At 43.2% G+C, this 16,918-nt stretch overlaps 1 protein-coding gene across 2 annotated transcripts in view; it reads left to right on the top strand.

Moving 5' to 3' along the window:
• OSBPL9 (oxysterol binding protein like 9) overlaps positions 1-16,918 on the top strand; it is a 197,765-nt gene extending 180,847 nt beyond the window's left edge. For both annotated transcript variants that reach the window (XM_029618434.1, XM_029618433.1), the window contains 7 exons: positions 1,200-1,310; positions 2,252-2,315; positions 5,224-5,364; positions 10,440-10,518; positions 11,819-11,910; positions 14,974-15,109; positions 16,778-16,918. In XM_029618434.1, coding sequence (XP_029474294.1) covers positions 1,200-1,310; positions 2,252-2,315; positions 5,224-5,364; positions 10,440-10,518; positions 11,819-11,910; positions 14,974-15,109; positions 16,778-16,852 — 698 coding nt within the window. In that variant the 3' untranslated portion in view covers positions 16,853-16,918. The remainder of the gene's footprint in view (positions 1-1,199; positions 1,311-2,251; positions 2,316-5,223; positions 5,365-10,439; positions 10,519-11,818; positions 11,911-14,973; positions 15,110-16,777) is intronic.

The raw sequence follows: 16,918 nt of genomic DNA, 5'->3' as shown, positions 1-16,918 counted from the left end.
ATAGTAAATAAAACAATGTTGCATTAATCTAGTTTAGATTTAAAGTTGTTTCTACTTACAAAGATTCATGGAAAATCAAATTTTGATTTATTCGTATTTTGAAAGACCTAAGGATTTTCATCATTCTAATGGAAAACAGTGTGTGAACATTTTTTAATGTTCAACTTATTGAAACCTCAGCCCTTTTATAGCAGGGATGCACAAACCTTTCAGGGAAAAACCACCTAGGATATTTCAAAACCCAGAGAGCTGGAGGTGGGGGAGTCGCTGGGTGAGGTGGGGTACAGCGCTCTTCTGAGTTGTTTGCTGGCAAGTGTTTAATGGGGGACCATGTCTGGCCCTTTCGGTGATGTGAACAGGCAGGGGGAAAGGGGTCCTGGGGTGTCAGCAATAATAATTCTAGATTTTGCCAAAGTTGGCAACCCTGCCACACCCCCAGCAAACTTGCCCCAGTTCTCCCCCATTCCCTCTGTACACGTAGAGAAGTAGGGGGAGGGTGGAGGCTGGCAGGATGGGTATGGGTGGGTGTCTGGTGCACTCTGTCTCACTCACACACCCCATGCACTCTTCTTCCCTCTCTCCTGCCTTCCCCTTTATCATCCCTTTCCTCACCCCTCTTTTACAACTTGCTGGTCATGGTATGAGCAAATCCTCCCGTTCTGGAGGGTCTAATCCAGGGAAAGATGCTCAGACTTGGTATCTGGGTTATAGTGAGATGTTTCTGCACTCAAAGCCTGCATCCTTAGAGGACAGTATCCCTGTCTCCTCTCCCACAGCTCTGAAGAGATGGTGGCATGGCTGGGGGCTACTTCCCCATGGCCTGCACCTCCCTTCACAGTACCTGAAAACTGTGTACTGCAGCCTCTCTCCCTGACTTAGGCTCAAGCAGCACTAATACCGGCAATGCATAATATAGCCAATGGGTGTTGCCCCACCCACTCCACTCTGTGCTGCCATTTGCACTTCCGCCTACAAGTATCTGAACTGGTAGTAGCAGCAGAATGTACTCCCACTACAAGCCTGATCAGAGTCCTCTGATCCTGCTGCAGACTGAATCAATCTCCTGCCACTGCTGCATCCGGCTCTCAGGCCATAGTTTGAAGATCCCTGCTTTACAGCAATGCATGGCCTATATATTTTTCTCTGCTTTCCTGTAGACTAGAGTCAACCATTCTCACAATTATTTATTTTTCTTGAAGTTTCTGCCTTTTATGCCGAATGCTATAACAAGAGAATACAATTCAATGCTCACATCTGGACCAAGTCAAAATTCTTAGGGATGTCGATTGGTGTCCATAATATCGGGCAAGGTAAGACATACACCATCTCTTGCACTTTTGGAAAAGATTTGATCTTGTGTATTTTTACAAGCAACAGAGAAGAGAGAGTGAAAGTCCTTACAAAAGTGAGACAATACAAGAAGTCAGAGAACCAATTCTCCAACTGTTCACAACGCATACAATCCACTTCAAAATATCTTGAAAAACAAACTGTGTTGGCATCATCAGTGGAACATGGGCAACTGAAGGCAGAAATGAGCACCGCGATTGATTACAATTAGGGGTAATTACATGGGGCTTAGTACTCTCATGAGTTCCCCATGTTCCATTGATGATGCCAACCTCAGTGTTAACTTGGTTTGTTTTAAAAGCTTTTAACGATGTTTTGAGGTGGATTGTGTGTGTTGTGAACAGTTTGAAAACTGGTTGGCCTTCCACTCGTCGTATTTTGAATTGCATTTAAAAGCCAGCCATGGCGGGTCAGTCAATAGCGCAGTGGCTGCTCACTGCTATGCGGAGGATCTGGATTCACTCCCCAGGGGCTGGGGAGAAATCTATCATGAGATTCAGTGGCCAGTCTTAGGGTCCATGGAGCCAGCTGTAGGAAGGCGAGCTAGTTTGTGACTAGACTAAGTGAGGAAGAAGAAGATATAAAATTGGGAAAAATCCCCTCCACCCCCGAGAAGCTGTGAATAAAGGCTCATAGCAGTACAGCCCAACAGAAGCCAGTTCTGACCGAGCTGGAAGCCACCCCCAAATAAAGGACCAGAAGAAAACTAGGAAACCAAAAAAACCCCAAAACAATACTGTTTCAGGTTCTGATTTTTCACACTGTAAGCCAGCAATACTTGGAATGTCTCTTAAAACCACAGCTTGTTTATTCCTTACTTTACCATAAGCAGTTCTGTTCCAGAATTTATCAAATTGTGTGCCTTGCGCCTGTGATTGGTTTCTCTGTGTTTGCACAATAGGTTGTGTATCCTGTCTGGACTATGATGAGCATTACATTCTCACATTCCCCAATGGTTATGGGAGGTAAGTTTGATGTTTATCAATGGTAAAGCAAAGCTGCTTAACTCTAACGAGCATTCCCTATGGACAGCAGGACAAATCAGCCTCACAAATGGCTGAAGGCATCTGACCACGCTGAGATGGGCAAGCTCCCTCGGACCTCAGCCTGAGAGGATTTTTCTGAGCATGTACAAACATTCCTGTGCGGCCATCCACCGTGTAAATCTCCTCAGTCGTTGTAACAACCTGACCTTCGACTCTAATGGGAGGGGGTGGAGTAGCAGAAGGATGAGGTAATTATTCCTAAGGTAGAAGAGTCGCATAACTGGATACCATGCAAGCATTAAACTCCCTGTTTGCTCCTTTGTTACAGTAGCAGATCTGCTTGTTGGCGGTCTCTGCATCAGTCTAGCTATTGGTGTCTTCTCAATTAAACCAGATGGATGGCGAGTACCATCACCACAAGCCCCCTGAACTCTGTTTATTGCGCAGTGGGAGTTGGAGAGGGAACACAATAGCAGCTTAGTCTGACTGATGTGAGGACATCGACAATCAGGTCTTTTCAAAAGACTAATGCAGGGCCCGTGAACAAATAAAGCTGCTGTTCCTGTTCCTACCCCAGATCAGTCCAGACAAGTGGGGGTTTGCATCCCTACCAGCAGACGGAGACCGAGAATAAAAACCTTTCAGGCGCTGCTACATAACCGGGAGTGCCTCCTGCAAGTCCCTCGGTATTTATTTCTCTGTCTCTGGCCGATGGTAGAGGTGCAAACCTGCAGTCTGGAGTTTTGGAAAACAAACTGAAAGAGGGAAGAAACCACAAGGAGAAGGAAAGAGTAGCAGGAGGCTTCGTGGAAGCTCCCTTTCTTAGTGGGCCATCTGTCAGGGCCAGCAGGGGGTTGATGATCCCTGAATTGGTTCGATCCTCAGCTTCAGGAGGGGGGTGACAGCCAGAGGTCCTGGTTTCCTCGCCCTCTCTGATGCCTTCTCTAGCCCAGCCGGCAACCAGAAGCACCAGAAGAAGGAAAGCATGTTTAATGTCTTGTCTGCTTTCGGGGGCACGAAGGCAGTGCAGAGCGGGGCTGTGCGAGCAGCTGAGTCCTTTGAGAGGATCGGGGTAAGAGAGGGAGCCCACGGCTCCACAGCAGTATTTTGGGGCTGCTTGTTGGTGAAAGGGCCGTTTGGTGTTGGCGGGAAGTGGCTGGAATGGCGGCACACTTTCTTTTTTTTTTTTTTTTAAGTGGGCAAGCTCTGTAGTGATGGCACCTCCTGCGGTGCGCGGGAAAGTGTGCAGAGCCTCTGGTTCATGCCGATCGAGCCTAAATTCGACCGCATTGGTGCGGCCTGTGTCTCTGGAAATGAGGGAATGCTCAGGTCTCATTCCGGAGGCCTTGGGGGCCATATATTCTGCACATCGTGCAAGGCAGGCAGTGTCTAGGGAGCTCGGGGATTCCCCGCCACCTCTCTCTCTCTGATGTGGCAGGAGCCTGTGGAGGACCGAGAGGGGGCAGGGGAACTGCATAAAGGAGGCTGTGGGATAGGGGTCTAGTAACTCTGAAGACTTTTCCTCCGATTTTGTCCTGCTGCCTGTCTGGCAAAACGGGGAGCAGGACACAAGTGCTTATCCCCTCCGAAATCTCCACACCCAGCGAAGCAGCCTAGATCTTCTGCGCAGACCTGACGGGAGGGTGGGGGCTTGGATGTCCATCGGATGGAGACGAGTCCTCAGAAGATTCGGAGGGTGGACGATCTTCAAGAAGATCTGGGACATGACCCTGGAGAGGATCTGCTGGATGATCCTGGGGATGATCCAGCGGCTGATCTTGGTGATAGGGATGGAAAACTCCACTTGTCTGGACTGATCTATGGTATTCCAGGAAGGAAAATTAGCAGTTAAGAACCAGTTTTCCTTTGTGGTCCCTCTCCAGTTCCTACTGGGTAGTAAACACCACCAAGACATTCCTTGGACTCTCTCTGGGCAGTATGTTGGATTATCGCATCAGTCTGCATCCGGCATTACTTGACGTCAAGGATAAGTCATCGTATAGGTATTATTTTAAAGTTTTCCCCTGAAGCAGTCTGTTTTTTTCATTGAAACATGGACATGTTGAGATTTCCGTTTTGCTCTTGAACTGGTTCTTTTATTTTGTTAGTTTTTTGTTGGTGTTTTATAGCTCTTGGATTTATATATTGTATCTTAAATGTTTATTAGATTATTTCATGATAGGTGTTGGATGCTTTCTAGCATCTCATTTTATGTTATCCTGAATTCCAACATTATTCCTGTTTTGGGTTTATCTTTGTGCTGGTGTCTAGACCATTTCTTTCTTACCAATATTTGGTCTTTAAAGTTTGGGTTGAGGCCACTGGTCTCTTACGATTCTAGCTTATCTTTTTTTCCCCCCTGTGGTTCCAAGCTATACATAAGAACATAAGTGCCATGCTGGGTCAGAACAATGGACCATCGAGCTCAGCATCCAGTTCCTGACATTAGCCAATCTAGGTCCTAGGAAGTATTGGCAGATCCTACTGAGAATATCCCTTCATCGTTGCTCATTCCCAGGAGTGGCAATGCTCAAGTTTACTTGGCTAATAGTTGCTACTAGTCTTGACCACATCATCCTCCACAAATTCCACAGCTTAATTGTGTGTGGACTGAAAGAATTCTTAACACTGTTTGAAATCTGCTGCCAATTGGTTGCATGCAGCATCACCTACTCCTGTTACTATTGTAAAGGTTAAATAACTTGACTGTCTGTTCTCCAAGCTGAAAAGCTGTAACCTAACCTGTTTAGCGTTCCTTCCTCTGAAAGCCCTTTACCATCTTTGTTGCCTTTCTCTGTACCTTCTCTAGTTCTTCTGCATCTGTTTGAGATGAGGTGACCAGAACTGCGCGCACACTACTCAAGGTAGCTTGTTTTGTTTCTCACAGATCTATCCTCACAGTGCCTTGGGTGGAGCTGGGAGGGGAGTGCAGTATAAACTGCTCTAAAACTGGCTACAGTGCAAGCATCAACTTTCACACGAAGCCTTTCTATGGAGGAAAGAAACACCGGATTACAGCGGAAATCTTGTACGTATATGCAGTCTGTTTTTAATTGTCTGTCTGGGAAAGAGTACTATAAAAAAAAGGTTTCAGAAAGACATAATCATTACTCACTTGCCAAAATCCTCCTGGAAATTCTGTTAGTTATGGTCCATAGTGTGATAGTCATGTACTGCCATTACTGGAAGCTTTGTAGAAAGCACATTTTACAGGCTCTTTCCAAACGCTGTAATCTTTTTTTGTTACCATTCTTTAACCCCTGCACATAAGCAGTCCTTATGGTTACCTTATGGTTAGTAATGAATCTGAAACTGTCAGGGACAGGAAAAAAAAATCATTAAAAGTGGATTCCTATTTTATTCATGCAAATTAAAATCTTTTCATGGGTTTGATTCATTCAAATTTAGGAGCTGGAAATATTTCCAGCAGAAAGTTATTTACTACTTTTTTTTTTTTTGTTTTTTTAATCTGGTCCTTGGTCAGAATCATATAATATGATCTGCAGAACCCTCTTTATCTTTTTGCCTATATGTAGTGTAGTCTTTCAGCTGACATCACATCTGAAACTGGGTGAGTAAAGCACGCTGAACATGCTCGCATTGTGATGTCAACTTGAACTTAAGATAAGAAGCTAAAAATGCTTGGCCACACTACCTCATTTAAATATGTTTAACTCCATAGGATGCAGTTGGGAAAATATAGCATTTCCAAACTGCTATTATAAAATTCTGCAAACACCCATCAGGACTGAAATTAAGTCTGTTATAGAAACCAAATTAGAATATAGCATAATACCTAAGAGAGGAATATTTTTGCTAATTGTGTCTAGGCTCATTGAAGCTGTTCAAGCATCTCTGAAAGATTAATCAATAAGGGGACAACAAAGAAATATAAATAGCATGCAACACACAGGCTTGATATAGAAATCAACTGGATCAGAGGTGCTGACGTTACCTGCTCAAGATGGCCACTTAACTCTCAGACTCCCAGTAATGGTGCTTTTCATGTTCACATCTCCAACTCCTGCTGGCTTGAAAAACTGCTTTAAATAGTGCTGCAGTACCATATAAGTGGTGAATTATAAAAAGGCTCCAGATCTTCGGGAATTTTCCTTCCCCTGGAGCTCTGCTGATTCCAAGGATGGCCGTGATCTCAACATGGCGCTTGAGGGTGAAAAAAAGGGCGCAGCTGCAGTCTCCGATAAAAACACGCTGAATGCAGGCAGTCTTACCAGAGAAGAGCAACTGACCTGATTTAAAGAATTGAAGGCTGACATTGTATCACTTCAACTTTTACTGTGGCAATGTGAGCTTACAGATATGGATCAGAGGCTGCTAACTGTTGAACAACAGGGCCACAAATATATCCCAGTTAGAGTCGGACGTCCAGGCATTGTCCTGGGATAAATGTGAATTGGCACTTAAACTTCTGGAAAATAGGACCAAACGGTGCAACATACAAATTTGAGGAGTCCCTGACAATGTTTGTGCAAATTGCCGAGAAATAGTACAGTCAATTTGTGCTTCTGTTCCGAATACTGGAAATGCTGGAGAAGCTCCAAGAGAAATTTTAGTGGACAAGAGCACATCGATCCTGGGCAGACTGCAGCCTAATAAATCCAGAGATATAATCGCTTGCACAGTTTTGCAGTGAAAGAGGAGATAATGAGAAAAGCTAGAGCTGTGGGTACTATATTTGGCGTGATAATGATGTTACTTATCCTCACAAACTCTGCAAAAGAGGAGAGATCTGAAGTCTGTCACTGATGCCCTCCGGTCGGAAAATATTTGCTACAGGTGGCCATATCCTATTGGTTTGCCCTTCTCTCTTAATGGCGAGTTTTCTAAAGTGACGAATCTCTGAAGCAGTGTCAGCGTTGGCAGAGGCTGTCATTACTGTAAAGCCACCGATTGCTGACTCTAAATCCAAGGGATTTAGAAGGGAAACTTTGAGATGGCAAAGAGTTGGAAAAGGTGTCAGCCGATTGTGAAGAAACTCCGATGGTGATGTGCCACTTTCTGATCAGGCATCTGGGCACATTTTCATCTGCGGCAGTTTGATTTCACTTTTCTTCTACATCAGCAGAAGATTTGAGTTTGCTATAGAACACTTTGCCAGTGGTTGGATGATCTTTTCAAGGAATGTTTTACAATCATTTTTCTTACAAGTTTTGTTCTTATGGAGGTTGGGGATCCCTATGGGACTATATTACTGTTTTTATCCTAAATTGAGGATGGTGCTGTTCTTGGGAGGTAGTGTCATACCTCTGTGATAAAGCGTGCAATATTTTATGCACACAATTGTTGGTGAGGTGTGAGGGGAGGGGTACATTTTGAAAAGGGCTCTGGCAATGTTTGTAAGGGATATATTCGATGGATGTTAAAGGTACGCACCCCATTAGATAACTTCTAACATGCGTGATACATTGGTTTACTAGAAGCTATTTCTTGATTTCTCTGTGAATCTTGTTTTTCTCTTACCTTCCTGCACCTTTGGAGTGCTTTCGGGGGCTAGATTGTGGTTCTACATTTCTGCTTTACACAAAATGGCTCTTAAAGTTGTTTCTCTCAATGTTAAAGGAATGAACTCATCGTTTAAAAGGAACCTGTTATAGCGGTTGTTGCAGGAAAAAGCGATAGGGTGCATTTGGATTTCTTATTTAAAGTGTTTGAGAAAATGGGGATGGGTAACTACATTCAGTGGATTCATAAATTATATGATGCACCAGAAGCATGTATTAAAGTTAATGGGGGCTACTCTGGTTATTTTAAAGTGAGCAGAGGCCGAGATTTTATTTCCATGTTGAAAAATGTACAAACATAGGGTGAACTTGCTCCTTTGTACTAATAAACAGCCAGTTTTAATTTACGAAATACAAGCTTATCCAATGTAAGAGGATGGAGAGATATGAAGCAGTATTGGGTTTTAAAATTAATATGGATAAATATGAATTATTGGGAATTTATTTGGGCCAGGATTTAACTAATACATTGAAATCAAAATTCTGCTTTAAATGGGCGTGTCAGCTTGAACTACTTGGCAATACAAATATGTTCAAACCATAAGGAATTGTTTCTTCTGAATTATCCAAAAGTCGTTACTAAGATTTTTAAGGATCTGGATATATGGGAGGACTATAATCTTTCTTGGTTGGGAAGCATAGCTATTATTAAAATAAATGTTCTACCTAGGTTATCTTAGTTTTTTCCAACCCTTCCTATTTTTTTCTCAGATGCTTACCTTAAAAATATTCAAAAGCATGACTTCAGCTTTATATGGAAGAGGAGGCCACCTAGGATGGCTCAACAGATTCTTCATTATCCAAAGAAATTGGGAGGTCTAGGGGTGCCAAATCTAAAAAAAAAAAAAAAAAAAGAGTGTGTGTGGCTCAGCTAAGGGCCATTGTAGATTGGCGTTTACAGAGGAATACTAAACTTTGGGTGGACGTGGACAAACTAATATAGGAAATGCGCCTTTCAGAGTGCAATTCTAGGTGTCCAGGAAATGTAGGTATCTATCTGAGCTTATTCCTCCAAACACTCAGCTTACTCTGAAGGTCTGGGATAGATGGTATCCGCATAGTATGGGACTTCTCTAAGTCTTTAAGACACCTTTATGTTTCAACAAAGGTTTTTTCTCTAGGTCTGGTTTCATCAGCTTTTTGAAAATGGGAAGACTTGGGTTTGCATTCCTTAGAACAGTTTTGGAAGAATAACTCACTTATTAGTTTTGAATCGCTTAAAGAAAACTTTGGTCTTATTACCTTACCTGCAGGTCTGCCATTACGTGTGATCTAAGCAAGTTTGCACGGATGTGTTAAAGGGTAAATCCTTACTTGAAGGATTATACAATAGTAATGGTAAAATTAAGGGAATTAAGTCTAGAATTTATAAAAATGTGATAGAATATGCTTTGGTTTAGCCTGTGGTTTACCTATCTTGGGAAACTGATATTGGATCGGATTTAGATGAAGAGACTTGGGATCTCTGTTTCTTATCTGTGGGTAAAGGATTTATTTCTTCACTCTTAGTGGAACATGGTTACGAAGTTTTGTACAGTTGGTATTTAACACCTCTCAAACTTAACAAAATATATCCTAGGATTTCCCTGAATTGTTGCAGCGTAACAACATAGACTCTGTGTTTCATATTTGGTGGGAATGCCCTAGGGGGGGGGTGATATATTGCATTTTATCAGACAAGTCACCTCACAAGAGATTCCCAGCGACCTCAGATATTTACTATTTAGTGTCCCAGTACCCAATGTGTCTACATGGTTCTCTATAACGTTTAATTCTTCAAGTTTGTTGGCGGCTTGAATTTCATTGGCAGCCCCTTGTTACAAATTGTTAAAAAGAGGTTACAGGATATATTTCTTAGGCCGCTTAACTGCATTGAAATATGATAAACGAAAAATTTGACAAGATGTGGGAGAGATATATTACCTGGCAGAATGAACAATAGTTCTAATCTTATTTGCTTTATTGTGAATATGACCTGGTGATAGTTTGTGTTGCTAGCACTCATCGTAGCATTTTTATTTGGATTTTTGGGTTCCAGAGAGGGGGAAGGGGGGAAATATGCAAGCAAGTTAGGAAATGTATGTTAGCAACTCTGTAAAATATGAAAATGTTCAATACTGACTCTCAACAAACTGCTTAAGCATCTGTATTACTGTTGACATGCAATTTTGTTATTTTGTTTTGCTATTTAATAAAATTAATTATAAAAAAAAAAAAAAGAAATCCAGCTGGATCTTATCACTAATCTAAAATTTCAGTTCTAAGCCCTTTGGAGAAGGAAATTACCCCTGTACTAAATTGTAACTCGCCTTGATTTTGGAAAGGTGAGGAATTAAATCTAAAATCCAAATCCATGCTCATTGACCTAACAGGATACACTGAAGTACAAGAGCCGCCCACGCCTTTAGTCGCCGGAGAATGGACGCTTTACCAGACACCCGCAGACAATCAAAACTCTGCTGCTTAATCTGTTTGCTTGCCACAGATCCGTGTATTTGCTGTTTAATTCTTATGGCTATTTAAATGTTAATGCGCTGGTTTTAGCTCTGTGCGTAAAGGTGGTTTTGTGTCTTCCATTTAGTCCTCCTAATGACAAGAAGTCCTTGTGTTCAATTGAAGGAGAGTGGAACGGTGTCATGTATGCAAAATACACAACAGGGGTAAATTCATCTTTTACTACTGATATTTATATACAGATACTAACTCTTAGAGCATTTATTGCTGGATGCTAATTCATGTTTGTGCATCTCCTGCTGGAAATCTGGACCCTGTGCCAGGATGATTCATCTTGCAGTGCTTTCTCAGGTAGCAATGGATGGTGCTTAACCTTTCCAGGATATCTGTAAGGAATATACATGAGGTAAGAGTTGCATATAATAGGTCTGTCTCGTACATATTCAGTATGGATATCCTGAAAGCCAAACAGGTGAGCCTCTGGGATGAGACTGAGAACCACTGCTCCAGAGAGGCCCTCTGAAATAATCCAGCTGAAGCGTAGATTGGTATACCTAGCTGTTTGAAAGAAAAATATGTATATTTTAGTGAAGGATGAGTCCATACTCCAAAAAGTGTAAGTGTAACAAAGATTTGAAACAATCAGCAGGTGTATTTGGCCTAATAAAAGCCCCTCATTAGGTGATTTTACTTGTCCTGATCCCAGTTTTTGCTCAACACATGAGAAATGCAAATCTGAGGCAGCTGCAACAGTGTCTTTCTTTCTGAAAGTGAAATAGATGCTGACAGGGCTTTTCAGGGAAAGTCACTCAGCATGGTCAGTATTAGCATGCTGTGAGCATGGCTGCTTCCTGGAAATGAAATACAGAATTGCTGCTGTTTATTAATTAGATTGATTGCCTGCCTGTTTGAATGAGAGAGTCACCCTCAGCAGTGTAAAATCTGAGATCAGGTAGTCTGAGAAGGGTGCACAGACAGGACAACTTGAAATAGCTTTGGAGATTTACTGTACTGTGGCTGAAGGGGTGAAGTTTGATAAACACATTCCTACTTAAGGCAGAAGTGCTAGCAGAAAAACGTGTTATGGCTCATTAAGTCTCTCCTGCTGTGTTTTTTTTAAAACACCTCCCAAATAATCATTCCTATTATGAATGCAAGTGAATTGAGGTGAGAGTGCGCTGAATGTCAGCATTCATTTAATCGTAAATGTAGCTTGAACAGCAGGATAGAAGGCTTTTTTTGAAGACAGGAGATCTGGCATAATTAAAGGGGAGCACATTGTTTCCCAGAAAGTGTGCTCTTATAAGAAATAGAATGTATTTGAACAGAAACAAAAGGAAAACTTACAAGTCCAAATTAAGAAACGAGAGACCCAAGAAATGGGCATGTCAAGAATTAGAAAACTCATCTTGTGCTGTTGCTTTAAACTAGAATTCTTGATTGATTGATGGTCCAGCTTTTGGAGTTAATCTTTTGTAACAGTGTCACTCTTACTTCTGTATATAGGAGAATGTTTTATTTATAGATACCAAGAAAATGCCTATTGTTAAGAAGAAGGTGAGAAAACTGGAGGATCAGGAGGAATTTGAATCTCGAAGGTAAGAATGTTAAATAAGGTTATTCTCATTATGCTAATGATGGTATTGTGGTGATAAATGTCAGATCACTGAGAATCTTGCCTTGTATCTACAATATGAATGGGCTCTGACCGACGGTCCGCAAATGCACAGTAGAGAGCACGTCTGTCAGAGCGGAGCAACATGGCACTGGGAGGAAATGGAGCCGTGTGAGAGCTGCTTTGGAAGCGGCGGGGAGGAGCAGCGGCGACTGTATTCAAGCATCGGGCGGGCCAGCAACGAGCCCGGTGGTGAGGCACGCATTCTGGAGAAGAGAAAAAGAGGGAGTGGAGGAGGACTGAAGGAGAGGGAAGGGGTTGTGGAGGGAGGTGGGAGGGGAAGGAAAGGGAAGATGAGAGGGGATGGAAGGAAGAGGATATGAGTGAGTAAGTGGGAAGGGTAAAGTTGTGGAGAATAGAAAAACGGAATGGAGGAGGGCAGAGGGAGAGAGGAAGGAAAGGGAAGATGAGAGGATGGAAGGAAAAGGGAAGAGGATGTGAGTAAGTGGGAAGGGTAAGTTGTGGAGAAGAGAAAAAAGAGGGAGTGGAGGAGGGCTGAGGGAGAGGGAAGGAATTGTGGATGAGGTGAGAGGGGAAGGAAAGGGAAGAGGATATGAGTAAGTGGGAAGGGTAAGAAGTTGTGGAGAAGAGAGCGGCTCTGACCGATGGAATCGCCCGTTTTAACGGGCTTAACGGCTGGTCTATCATATAACGCGTGTGATCTGAAGAGACGCACAAATCCAAGTAAAGATAAATCACGCTGTAAGCTGACTAAAGAAATCTCCAGGATTTCTGCAATATTAAACCGGGAGTCTCAGGGGGAAATGGTGTTTCAAACTGCCTGGGAGGTGTCCTTGAAGACACAGTGGGATCAGTGTTTCTCAGCGATTTCCTCTTCCATCAAAGAAAACGGGTGTAAGGTACTACCAGGGGGTATTTAACTCCAGCCAGGGTGAGTAAGATGTTTGATGGAGCCCAGGGCACATTTATCCACTTGTGGTGGGAGTGTCCGGATAGTGGGAAATTGGGGGATGCAGTGTTTCAATGCATTCACATTTTGGGAGGAAGGATCCCAAAGTCTGTTTATTGTGTGTCCCAGCAGCTGTGGGAAATGTTTTTTCAACGCTGGGTTCAACAGGTGGTCACAGCTGCAAGATGGCTACTGGTGGCTTAAATCCACCGGTCCATCCCTGAACGGATAGTTTGTTATATGGGGAAATGAACTGCTATGGAGTCCTTACCTACAATGGAAATGTAAAGAATAGCCGGGGGTGGAGTTTGGGGAATGGAGGCTGTTCAGGTGTTACTGCTATTCATGGACAGGATCATTGGGGGTTGCTGAGGTTATTGCTAATGCTTCTCTATTGTGGGTTGTATTCATCCAATTCCTTATGGTGTATTTGTGCTATTTCACCGGTTAATAAAATCTCAATTATAAAATAATAATAATAATACCTTGGCTGTCTCTGGTTACACTCCGGATCATCATGTGGGAGCCAGCTGCAGGCACACTGCCCTTTTCTCAGCTCCTAGTTAAAGTAACCGGCCCTGGCATACACAAGGTGGTTCCTCGCCTTATGCACAGCAGCAGTTTTGACAAGTAGAAGGCACAACTGCTTTAAACTTAAAAAATACTAATAATAATTTACACATCCTTGAAGATGACTTATTTGTTACTTAGCTATAACACAAGTTTAAGTATTATCTATTAGTAACAGTTTGATGGCCAGAATAATTGTCTTTATAGTGCACCCTATTTAATCTTTGGCGTGTAATGCACAATGCTTTTTTGCTAACTGGCATGAAATAAAAGTCTATTTTGTTGATAGATTTTATCCCTGTAGTATTTTTAATAACTAATGCAACCATTATGGAGTTTGAGTGCTTTATGCAATTTTGATGAGTGCCGAGCTCGGGGTGTATCCTTGGCTACGGTGGCGCATGCAAGTGCTAGGGCCACTAACTTCAGTGCCAGCATAGGACGTGAGATTATATATTTTGTGCAGTCTTATCGGCAAGTGCAATGTCTTGTCCTCTTAAATGTAAACTGCTTCTTACTGAATGTAGCCCTTGTGCTGTAGTGTGACCACACTTGCTTGCTGCTCTGAGTTGCATTGCTAGTCCACATATTTTCTGTCTCGTCTAGAGCATATGATCAGTTTCCAGCATCCCAGATTGCCCTTTCCCAGATATTCCCCTCTTCCCCTCCCAATCCTGTCCAGTATTCTTCCCTCTGTCATGTTCAAATCCCTTTGACCTCTGGCATCCAGTTACTGAGCCAGAGTCAGAGGCCTCCTCACCCCATCCTACTTTGCAGGTGGTGGATGTGGTCAGTCACGGTGGGCTCTGCTGACACGGAAGAAAAAGGAGCACTGGAGGGGAGCCTGGGTATCCTGGAGACTACCATGAGAAAGTGGCAGCAAGGAGTAGCAGGCTCCCATCTCCATATAGGCAGGCATGGGTCTGTCGCTGGGAACGGAGCAGCCAGGGGCATGAATTAGTTGGCTGCGAGGGACCAGCTCCGATTGCTTGAAGGCCTTAGGCCTAACCAAATCAAATATAGGCATTCAACATGGCTCCCAATTTAGTGTCTGCTCCGAGCTGCACTCCCACTTCAAAGGGATGGGCTTGGGGCCCTGTTGGCTCTCCCACCTTGATTCTCCGGAGCAGCAACAAAACTCCAAGATTGTGTCTGCATGGGGCCTGCAAACTGATGTGCGCTCACAGGCCCCGTGACTGCTCGTCCCTCGGTTACCAGGGGAGCTCTGCCACGAGGCCTATACATAGGTCCCGAGCCGACTTCCTTAGCAGTGGCCCTAGTGTCTGTCATAATTTGGTACCAGAAACAGTTATTCAGCCCTTACATTGCCATACAACTGCAAAAGGCTGCACTGAACCCTTAAAAGTCTGGTTTGTCAGGAATATTTTTCCATTCCTGATGCAGGGGGAGAAATCCTTTTTTTTATCTGAACTGGGATCTAAATGATTAAAGCCACAGGAAGGTCTGGCTCCCTTGCTTCATCTCACTGTCCTGTCATTCTTTAAGATTATGGAAAGATGTAACCAGCAATTTAAAAATCAAAGATATTGATGCAGCCACAGACGCAAAGCACAGGCTGGAAGAGAGGCAAAGAGCTGAAGCTAGAGAGAGGAAGGAGACAGAGAGACAGTGGGAAACCAGGGTAAGTGCCCACAAAGTTTCTTGGTCGCAGGGATTGGGAGACTGAAACTTTCAATGTCTGTTAATATAAGAGACAAATAGAGCATTTGACCTGCTGCATTGTTCTTGCCCATGCTGCTGTCATCCTGATCTTTCACCCTTCCTACTGGTGTCTGTGCTATGATCTTCCATCTGACAGCCCTACATGCTCAGCTGCCTGCAGGGTGCTGCTTACAGTGGGAGTGCAGCCAAATGGTCCTGCTTCCTCTAAACCCAGAACTGTACCCGAGAGCATATCAAAGCTTTACCTCTCCCGAGTGCTCAATGCAGCCAGACTGCTGCTCAGTGCAAGTCAGCTTGGTTTTCTCCCTTTTCGATCTCTCGCATGCATTTCTATACCTAAAGCATCACCCAGGTCCTTTGCTCCTCATTTTTGTCTGAAATGTGCTTGGATTCTGGTGAGATGTTGCTTTCACCTCTGCAGGGAGACTCGGACATCCACCACTCTCAGTAAAGTAGTGTTTCCTCTGAGCCTCTTCCCTCCAGTTATCTGTCATGAGCAGAGGATATGGTGAAAGCTGTTAGTGTGGCTGCATTTAAAAAAGGCTTGGACAAATTCCTGGAGGAAAAGTCCATTAACCATTAAGGTAGAGTTGCAGAAATCCACTGCTTATTCTTGGGATAAGCAGCTTGGAAAATCTCTACCTACCCCGTGGGATCCTGCCAGGTACTTGTGACCTGGATTAGCCACCTTTAGAAACAGGATACTGGGCCTGATCGACCTTTGGTCTGACCCAGTATGGCAAGTCTCATGTTTTTATGACCACTTGACCTCGAGTTGTTTTTTTTCTGTATAAAATGCTGCCATCTTGCACGTTAAGCTATTTGGATGTTTCAGTCACACAATTCCTTTCCTCTAGAGGATGTTTTCAGTCTATAGGGTTTGTATTTTAGGTCCTGCTTCAGTCCTTTTGTGTCCATGCAAAGGTATATGACTGAATAGCTCCTGTTGGTGAACCTCTCTTTATGCAGCCAAGCGTATCGTTAGCTTTCTCTGCTCTTGTACTACACCAGCTGACCCCAGAATAATTGCCCCTAGCTCCCTCTCATGTTTTGACAGTTGCCAGTTCTTCTCCTCCTAATTGCAGAGTGGGTAATGAGTTGTTTCACTCCATGCACATGATTTTATATTTTTGCTATGAAAACTTCTCAGAGCCTTCATGTTTGATATTACCTTCCCCAGTGTGTCTGCCCCATTTAGAGAATTTTGCATCACCTGTAAACAGGCATGTGTTCCCCCTTACGTCCCTCTGTGATGTCCCTAATAAAGATATTGAAAAGAACCGGTCCTAGCACTAAACACTAGGGTGTCACTGGTCATTTCACCTTCACCATCATGGATTGCATTGAGTACCACTCTGCATTCACTCAGTGAACTTCCCTATGGGTTAGTTTGAAACTGTTCCACCAAGACTTGTATCTAAATGCTTTACTAAAATCCAGCTGCACCACTAGGCCCTCTACTTTGAGAACCTCACCAAAGAACTCAATTGCATTTATTTGAGCAGATCTCCTCATTGTGAAATCCCATTGTCTGGGGTCCTGTCATGTATTCCTTTCCTTTACATAAGTCTCATAAAACATCTGTTAAAAACTGTTTGGCTGATAACCACATCTTTGTTTTATCTAGTTATTCCACGAAGATGGCGAATGTTGGGTTTACGATGAGCCACTGTTGAAACGATTCGCAGCCAGTAAACATTAAGTAGTTTACATAAGTAAAAAAAAAAAAAGCCCACAAACTTCATGCCTTGAGAAAAAACAACAAATT

The sequence above is a fragment of the Rhinatrema bivittatum genome, chromosome 10, assembly GCF_901001135.1.
Source record: "Rhinatrema bivittatum chromosome 10, aRhiBiv1.1, whole genome shotgun sequence".
NCBI lineage: Eukaryota > Metazoa > Chordata > Amphibia > Gymnophiona > Rhinatrematidae > Rhinatrema > Rhinatrema bivittatum.
Note: the sequence above shows the minus strand (reverse complement) of the source record. Positions and strands in the feature narration are given on the sequence as shown.